Source organism: Vombatus ursinus, unplaced genomic scaffold (assembly GCF_900497805.2).
Source record: "Vombatus ursinus unplaced genomic scaffold, bare-nosed wombat genome assembly UNPS02006874.1, whole genome shotgun sequence".
Taxonomy (NCBI): Eukaryota; Metazoa; Chordata; class Mammalia; order Diprotodontia; family Vombatidae; genus Vombatus; species Vombatus ursinus.
Genome location: NW_020946652.1, coordinates 2,398,110 through 2,407,948, shown reverse-complemented (window position 1 = coordinate 2,407,948; position 9,839 = coordinate 2,398,110). Strand labels below are relative to the sequence as shown.

Here is a 9,839-nt window from a genome sequence, read left to right as displayed (position 1 = left end):
GGGAGAGGGAGAGGGAGAGGGAGAGGGAGAGGGAGAGGGAGAGGGAGAGGGAGAGGGAGAGGAGAGGAGAGGAGAGGAGAGGAGAGGAGAGAAGGGAGAGGGGAGGGGGAGAGGGGAGAGGGGTGAGGGGAGAGAGAGACATAGAGAGACAGACAGAAAGGGACAGAGACAGAGAGAGAGCTTGGCATCTTTCCTCTATCTTAAGAGGGAAGTTTTTCTGAGTCTTCGATCATGGTGATTGGGTAGGGAGAGAGAGAGTAGACTTGAAAATAAGAGAAAATAAATTAACCAAAATTAGTAAATTTACAAAAAATGTGCACTGTTTACTATAGCAGGTTTTTTTTTGAACTTTCTTGGTTTATGAACTTTTTGGATTAAAAAAAAATTTTCCATAACTGAATTTTAATATAATTGGTTTCCTTAGTAACCCTATATATTTTTATGCATTTGAAAAGAAGATTCTTAGAAGGGATCTGTAGTCTTCACTAATCTGGCAAAGGATCCTAAGACACAACAAAGGTGAATAACCTTTAATAATAACAATATTAATATTAATAATAATCTATATCAATAATAATTTTTGAAAATTTCCACAAGCACTGAATAAAGGATTTTTCAAGTCCTGGGCAACCAAAGAAGTCTTCTAGAGAGACAAATGATGACCACTTACTTCATTCTCTGTGTTTCTCTAGTCCTCAGCCCAGACCTGATAAGTCAAGGTCCTAGCATTCACTAATATCATGGTGTGGGTTCTCTGACTGGGAGATTGTTGTAGGATCAATTTATCAGAATTTCTAAACTCTCAGAAACTATCATGGTGATCTCTGACTAATTCTTCCGGACCAGACTTACAGCAAACAATGAGAGGGTTTAGGGAGCTCATTACAAAACCTTCTCTTATTTTCATAGGTACATAATCCCAAAGACTGTAGACTCCCTCCAGTAGTGCCAATGGGAGAATATCCATATGGTCTTATCCCTGGACCTTTTTTCCATGTCCTCCCAAAGATCTTCTATAGGATCATCCTGTGCTCATCCCCAATAGGCTTGGGTTATCTTCTACCTCTCTTGAAATTTCATAGCTACCAAGAGAGCACTAGGGCTATCTATTGCTTAAACCTTGGTCTGGCTCTTGAGATGGGGTCTGTTCACTTGCTTTCTGGTCACATAAATATCTTGTAATGACTGAGAATTTCTAAGACTGGAGTGAAACTTAGGAGAATTCAAGATATTAGAACCACAAGGAAGTATGCATTTTGGGAACAGAGATGTTGAGATGAGACTGTGCCTGGGATAGGAATTCCTGACGAGGAGACTCCTTTTACAGGGAAGGTGAAGGTTGGCACCTTCTCTGAAGTTTATGGTATTAGAGAATTTTGTAGCAACCCAAGAGGCTAGATGGGTTGCCTAGGAGCACTCAGCCAACATAGATTAGAGGTAGGACATGCACATGGGTCTTCCTCACTACAAGGCTGGCTCTGTCTCCAATGTGCATTATTGCCTCTCATGATAAGATACGTAAGAAAATAACATAAATGAGGCGCCTCACTGAATATGAATATAAGTAACCCTTCTTAATCCCAATGAGATTGTGTCTGAGGATACCTGGTGGTAGCTAATTGGCCCTCTTAGCTGTCCGTTTGGTTATTAGGTCCTTACTTCTAAGTTCAGGACCATTGATGGGAAATCAGCAACTTGTCCATAATATTGAAGAAAACCAAACCACCCCACAGTGCTGTTTTCCTTGTGTGACTCAGGGAATCAGCCACTGTGATCTCGAATCTTTTGATATCTCATCATCCTGCCTGTTTCATTCTTGCTAATGGTGCCACCACACATTTCTTTGCAGGAACACTACCGGGATGCTGTAGAACATTATGAAGCTGATGACTTCCAATTGGCCATTGAGTCCTTTGAACAAGCTTTAAAGGAATATTTCGTGGCTGATAGGGAATGCCGGCTTCTGTGTGAGTGGTCGCAGAGCTATGGTGACCATGACAAGCTAGCGAAAACTGACGGCTTCTATGAAGTCATTGCAGGTGAGACTTTTCATTTGATTCATAGGAGAAATATCGAAGCTGGAAAAAAACCTTAGAAATAACTTAGTCCAACAACCCTATTTCACAAATGAGAAAAATGAGGTCTAGAGAGATTAAGTGATTGAAGTGCCCAAGGTCACAGAATTAATGGAAAATTTCATATATGTCCATACGATTTTTTTTTGTGAGGCAATTGGGGTTAAGTATCTTGCCCAGGGTCACATAGCTAGTAAGTGTTATGTGTCTGAGACCAGATTTGAACTCAGGTCCTCTTGAATCCAGGGCTGGTGCTCTATTCACTGTGCCACCTAGCTGCCCCCATATGATTTTTTTTTAACAACACTTCTTCCTTTTCTAGGTAACTTCACTTTGACAGGTGCCATTTGCTGGGCCAAGGATGTGCTATTTGAGGAAAGCTTTTAAATTCACAGAATTTTAGAGCGGCACAAGTTTAGGAGCTTATCTAGTCTAGTCTCCTTGGTTCTAAGATTGAAGCTCAGTGACTTGCCCAAGGACACACAAGTCAGACTTAGACCCAGAACTCTGTCCCATCTTCTCCCTCCTGTGTTCCCTCAGCCACCCCACTGCCCCCACCACTGCTTTTAGGTTGGGAGTCAGATCAGAAACGGAAGGAAAAGAGGGACAGTGAGGAAGCATCTCTAGAATACTCCAATATGTCATGGACTTCATTGTAACTTTGTTGAAGTGTATGTACCTGCACCCCTTCCACTGATACTGTGGTGGCTGTAACCCATCCCCATGCAACCAAACTGATGATGAACCTGTGACGTGTTCTGTCATCAAATGACAGATACAGTGGCCATCCCCAGGCCCATACTTGAAGCCCTTCCAGGTGGGATAGATTTACCAGGGCTTGCATTCCCCTGGCAGAGCTGACAACAATACAGGGTCACCCAGTTACCACAATGAGGCATCCAAGGACTTTCATAGATGTTTTCTGAGGTATAAATTGGAAAGACAGCCTGACTCCTTTGTTTATGGTAGGGACCACTGGATTGCCGTAAGCCCTTTGGAATCCAATTATGGTTACAGGAAACCTGGAACATTGTCACATGTTTTCTTTTTTTTTTCCTTCTGCTTTGTCCCAAAGTCCCAAAGCAAGGTTAATGAGTTCCCTGCTGTACTCTTTGTTCAACAAATGACTTTGGAAGAAACCTCACACTTCCAATTAGATTAGCCTGTTGGAGAGCCATGTGCTTTTATCATCCCTTAAAGGAAATTCATTTGACAGAAGAATTGTTGACTTGGTATGTTCGCCAATAACATAACCCACCTTCCTTGTTTAATAATGATGAGGAAGGGGGGACAACCAGGGATTTATTTACTGCCACTCTTGCCAGTTGAGTCCTCTCAGCTTTGCCTTGCTATCTGGGGCAAGTCCCTGATAGGGAGAACCAGAGCATTCTAGCCTCTAGCTGGACTTCTGCGCACAGAGGCTGAAGAAGATAGAAGTCTCTGGTTTAGCTCTGTTATCCCTTGGACTAGATCTAAGTCCCCCTCACCCTCATCCAGCCAACAACTTCACTTGATAGATGGAAGCTGCAAAGGGGAGGAAGGAATGTTGTAGCGTAAGAGGAGTATTGGGCCGACAGTCAAGTGACCTGTTCTGCTGCTTACTCTCTGTGCCTCCTTGGGCAAAGCTGTCCTCTCTCAGGACCAAGGCTTGGATGAGTCTACCTCTCAGGTTCCAGAGCTAACCCCTGTGATTTGGCAGTAAGGAGAAGAGCCAGGATTGGTGCTAGGTCCTCTGGCCGTAATCCTGTGTCCTTTCCACTATGACACAGATGCCCCATTTTGAGGTGCTGAGTGATGGAGCCATATGACGTTTCCATGTGGTTTGCAAACATGTATCAAAATAAGACAATCCTTTGAACGATTGGATGAAAATATCTGCTTATTTGTGTCTTCCTATTAGGGTATCTTGTCCAAGATTGGCAGTCATTATTAGCTCCTATTTTAAAGATGAAAACTGAAGCTCATTGCTCATGGTCACACACCTCCCAGGGAAATGAGAAAACAGAAAAAAAAATAGAGACAGCAGAAAGAAACAAACTCCTCAGAATGACATTATTTTAAGTTTTTAATTAATTTTGTTTAACTTAGTTCAAGAGCAGTTTTAGAAAAGCTGGGGTAGAGAAAGAGATTATAAGATGAAATGAAAAGGCGGTGTTGAAATTCCATCCAGCCAGATGCTCTATGCTCACTGGGCTCTTCCATCTCTTCCACAGGTCTCTACTCCCAGCGTCTGATCTGTGAGCATGACTGTGTGAGGGAGCTTGCCACGTGGCCCGGGCAGCTGTCTCCCATTGAGAACTTCCTACCTCTTCACTATGACTACCTACAGTTCTCCTATTATCAAGGTAAGGGGTGCACAAAGATGGTGCTCAGCTCTTCTCTGTGGGGCTTTCAGGGGAAAGCAAGCTTGAAGTGAGTCGGGAAGGGGATGTGACAGCTGGGTAAACTGGTGGGATTGCAAGCTGCCTTCAGAGAGGCAGAGAGTTCAGAACCAAGAAAGTGATGGTCTCTAGCCTCTGCCCTGGTCAGACCACATCTGGAGGCATTGAGCTATGGGTGCCTCGGGACAGGAGATAGCACTGACATTGATAACTCCCCAGAGGAGAGAGCCTGACGGGCTCCTTCTGGGCCTTGACTTCATGCCATTGGAGGGTGACAGATAGGAGAGCTATTTGCAAGGATTGGCACACTTGCTCTGCTTGGCCTAAGAGGTCAGAATGAGGGGTGATGGAAGAATGTTGCAAAAGGGACAATTTAAGGTTAACACCAGGAAAATCTTCCTAACAATGAGAATGGAATGAACAACCCTGGTGGAGGAGGTCACCTTCTCCTTGGATGTCTCCAAGCCCGGCTAGATGACTGCTTGTTCTTGTAAAGGGCATTGGGCTTTACAACAGGCTACCAAGATCCCTTCTGAGTCCAAAATTCTTATTTTTTCACTTGTTAAAATGAAGGGGTTAGACTAAGTGACATCTGTGGTCCCTTCAAACATGTCTAAACCAAGTCTTCTGGGCATCTTCTCTGCGGCACCTCCCTGGCAGCTGTACACGTCCCATTAAGGCCTTTGCCTCTGTGAGCATGGCAGCAGGTTTCCTTGCCTCCTGGGATCACTGGGGACAGTGACAGCTTTACAGCCACGGCCTACATTAGGAAAATTAGCTTGTAACAGTGTCTTTTATGGTCATATTCATTGGAGGTGCACAGATACTTCTTAAAATAACAAGGCAGAGTATGAATTGACATTTTTAGCCTACTCTCATGAGCCTTTTCCACCCAAAAAAGCAAAACACAGCCTCTTCTTCAGGGACCTGTTACACAAGTCATTATTTTGGACATTATTTGACAAAAAATGGAAAGATTTTAAGTGAGTCCTGAAATTCAAATGTTTTTAAACACCTGAAAGAAAAAGAAAAAGGTCATTGTCTGAGTACTCTGAATGCTCTGTTATCTTACATTCAGAGGCCGATTTAAGTACTGGAGAGGTGATGAGTATCCCTGATATTCACCAAGAAATCACCTCGAAGGAATACTTGTATGGCGCACATTACTTGTGAGCCAAGAGAGGGTGGATGTGAAACCCAGAGCCCACACATTACTGTGGGATTTGTTGAAGGGTGTGTTATAGCCTTCCAGATTTCAGATGGAGACTGGGAAGCCGCCAAGCCTCCTTGGTGTTCCTGGGCAAAAGGCACACTCACTTGGGCCTGGGGAGCTCCTTGCCGTCCACTGGCATAAACATGCCACAACAAACCCCAGCATCCACCCAGAAGGTCACAGGATGACTCTTCAGTAATTATGCTAAATGCAGGTTGAGGCCAGATTCCTTTCACTTATATAGAGAAAAATCACCATGTCTGATGTCATGTCTTTGCAGTAGTCTCATTTTTGAGCCTTAAAAATTTAAGAGTGCTAATTGGCCAAGGCAAAGTGCTTGGGCCTGTGAACATCTGAGCTCCAAAACACTGGTCTTTTGGGGCAGCTTGATCTTGGTACACCTGGAAGACCATTAGTGGCCTCAGAATTGAGGGGCTGTTATCTGAAGGGAAGTCTATGATGACTAATTTCTCAGAATTAACCCAAGGATGACTAACATTACATTCAGAGATCTTTAAAGTCTATAGTGGTCTCAGGGTAGCTGACCTACCCAGTAAACATAGCAATAATTATTCTGAGAATGAACAACCTTGGGAGAATCTGGCATTTTAGAGCATTTTAGGGGAGCTCATTTAGCTTCATGCATAAGTTACAAAAAAATGGAAAAAAAAAGGAAAAAATAGAAAGTTAGCACACACCCTATGAAGTTAGAACCAACCATCCTTCAATGAAACACAGTATCTCCACTTGTGCACAAATAAGATTCAAGTAAAACATATTTAATGTAGATATTTCTTCTGCTTGGGAAGGAGTCTTCCCCATTGAAGGTCACACCATCTTATGCACTAAATATTAAGTGCAGGGACTTGGGACATCATTTGGCCTCATTTGCACAAGTACAAATTCATACATGAGCAGCTTCTGAAACCACGAGATGGTCTATAACATCCATATAGCACAGGCCAGATAAAAAGACCTCCCAAGGCATACAAGAGAACACACTGGCTTGGAGGGTTCTGTTCCATTGGAAGTGGGTCAATAAGCATTTATTAAGTGATTACTAATAGTTAATATAGTAATCTCAACTTGACCCTCACTATAGCGTAAAGAGATGGCATGGCACTTCTCCTCACCAACATAAACCCCTTGCCATCCCCTTTTGCTACAGTCCCTCCTGTCATCTCCAGCAGATTTCTGCCACTATTGCCCCATTCTGCCTCTAATCTTCCCACTTTCACTTCCTAATGACTCCTTTCCTGATGCCTTCAAATATGCCTGCATTTCCTTGTCTTTAAAAAACCATCACTTGATCTGAACATCCCTGCTAGCTATTGTCTTTTATGTCTTTTACCTTTCTTGGCAAAACTCTGTGAAAAAGCTGTCTACACTGGGCGACTCCCCTTCACCGTCTCTCATTTTGTAAACCCCCTGAGACTTCTGCATCACTCTACTAAAACTGTGCTCTCCAAAGTTGCTAATGGCCTCTTAATGGCTGAATCTAATGGGCTTTTCTCAATGGTCACCCTTCTTGACCCCTCTGCAGCCTTTGACACTCTGGACCACTGTCTCCTCCCTGATTCTCTCTTCTCTCTAGGTGTTCATGACATTGCTCTCTCCTCATTCTCCTTCATCTCTGACTGTTCCTTCTCAGTCACTTATGCTGGCTTTTTGACCAGGTCACTCCCACTAACCTTGAGTGTAGCCCAGGGGTTTGTCCTGACTTCTCTTCTCCCTCTATAGTATTTTATTTGCTGGTCTCATCATTTTTCATGAGTTCAATTGGCATCCCTATGCTGATGATTTACATATCTGTATACATAACCCTTCTCCTTTTCTTGAGTACTGCGTTACCAACTGCTTTTTTGGAATGGGTGTCTCACAAACTCATGTCCAAAAGAGGCATTCTTTCCCTCACACCATCCTTTCTTCTGAATGTTCCTGTCATTGTTGAGAGCGCCACCACCCTCCAGGTCACCAGACTCATGACCTCATTATCATCTTTGAAGTCGCTGACACCCACGCCACACCTCCAATCAATTGCCAGATCTTGCAACGCCCCACCTCCTCCACAATATTTCTTATATACATCTCCTCTCCTCTCACCTTGGGCAGCCTCACTCTCCTTCATACCCTCCTGAACTCTCTCCCAATGTACTACAATAGTGTTCTGTCTAGTCCCCCCACCTCAAGTCCCTTCCCGCCGCAGTCTATCCTTTATTTGGTTCCAAGGGTGACTTTTCTAACACATGAGCCTGAGCTCATCTTGGCCCTTAACCCTACCCTTTGCCATCCCCAGCTCATAGAGCCCCCACGGCCCTTCCCAGTAACACCAAATGTGAGGTCCTTTGTTTGGTATTTAAAGCTTTTTATAAGCTGGCCCCTCCTCCCCTTGCCAGTCATCCTGCTCCTGCTCCCTCCCCACTCTCTATGATCCAGCCACCCTGATGCACTTGGGGTTCCCCAAAATCACCACTGTATCCCCCACCTCTGGCATCTGCATGGCCTGCAATGTTCTGCCCTCCCTTCTGCCTCTGTTTCCTTACCTTCGTTCCACACTCAGGTCACATCTCATCCTCTTCAGGGAGCCTTTCTGGGTTTCCGCCTCTCAGTGTCTTACCTCCATTTATGCCATATACGTCCAGCCCTTAGCGCTGTGTCTGACACTAACAAGTGCTTAATACATGCTTGTTGACTGAATTTGCCTGGTACTGTGCAAAGTGCTAGGATGCAAAGAAAGGCAAAAACATGTTCCTTGATCTCAAATAGTTCCCAGCCTAATGGGGGACATAACATGCAAATAACAGTCCACATGGAACTCCAAATACAGTATAATTCCACGAAGGTAGAAGCACCAACAGCTGGGTGAGGGGAGAGAGATCTGGTGAAAAGACCCCACCTGGGAAGTCAGTGGGCACTGTCATTATGCCTGGTATTTTTCGACCTCTGCCTTCATCCCATTTCTCAATGATTGTCATTGTTTCTCTGTCTTTCCTGCCTATTTCAAAGTTTCTCACAGATTCATTGGGTCAGTCCCAGTTGGCTCTAATACCACAACTCTCTGCTTTTCCGCAGTTGGCAACTATGTGAAAGCCCTGGAGTGTGCCAGGGCCTACCTTCTATTCCACCCAGATGACGAGGATGTGCAGGACAATGTGAAGTACTATGAGAGTGCGTTAGAAGAAAGCGTGGACCCCCAAACCATCAAACCTAGGGAGGTGAGTTCAGTGCTTCCATTGGCCATAGGTGTCAGGACCACTGGGTACATCATTCCATGTGTCGTGGTTTGGATCTGTGTTGCGACGTCAACAACAGTTTGACCATCTGCGCTGTCAACCTAGAAAATCAAAACCAGCTCAGACTGGAGATAAGTAGGCAGCGAGGTGGCCCAGTGGATAGAGTGCTGGGCTTGGAGTCAAGAAGACTCGAGTTCAAATGCTGCCTCAGGAATTTCCTAGATCCGTTATCCTTGGTAAATCATTTAACCTCTGTTGGCCTCAGTTTCTTCATCTATAAAGTGGGGAATTGGACTCTGAGGTCCTGCCCAGTTCTAAATGATGCTATCACCTGACACACAAGGCAGGTCCAGAAAATGTCACTTTATGGTTTTATTTTTCGTAAATGCACATCATTTTAATGCCTAGACATTCCAACTTCCCAAGCCATGCTTAGTCACGTTTGGAGAGGCTCCTTCCTCCCCATTGGGAGGAAGTTTTTTGGTCTCAGAAAGTCCTCAGGTCTACAGGGGTGCAATTGGCCTGGGGGGTGGGCAGAGCAGTGACATCACAGGTCTTGGACGATATCAAGGTCAGGCTGACCCCCTTCTACCATGTATTAGCTATATCATCTCTTCTAAGTCCTACTTTGTGAAAACCAGGCTAGGAAGAGGTGCATTTTTTAGGACTGATGGCTTAAAACACACACACACACACACACACACACACACACACACACACTGTTCTTTATTTGAATAAATTCTGTTTGTCCACTGGTCATTGGATCATTCACCTTACAACTCACCAAATATTTACATGCCCTGTCTTTTTATTTTTTTGTTTGTTTTGTTTTGATTTTCAGGATGCAACAATATTTATGAAACGGCATAAACTCGAATCTGAGCTTATCATGTCAGCTGTGGTCAACCTAGGCATTCCCTACACTGAACAGGTAAAA

At 44.2% G+C, this 9,839-nt stretch overlaps 1 protein-coding gene across 1 annotated transcript in view; it reads left to right on the top strand.

Annotated features, from left to right (window-relative positions):
• Positions 1-9,839, top strand: part of P3H2 (prolyl 3-hydroxylase 2) — a 154,083-nt gene that overhangs the window by 119,659 nt on the left and 24,585 nt on the right. The window contains exons 3-6 of the mRNA XM_027848768.1: positions 1,850-2,039; positions 4,289-4,420; positions 8,742-8,884; positions 9,744-9,833. Coding sequence (XP_027704569.1) covers positions 1,850-2,039; positions 4,289-4,420; positions 8,742-8,884; positions 9,744-9,833 — 555 coding nt within the window. The remainder of the gene's footprint in view (positions 1-1,849; positions 2,040-4,288; positions 4,421-8,741; positions 8,885-9,743; positions 9,834-9,839) is intronic.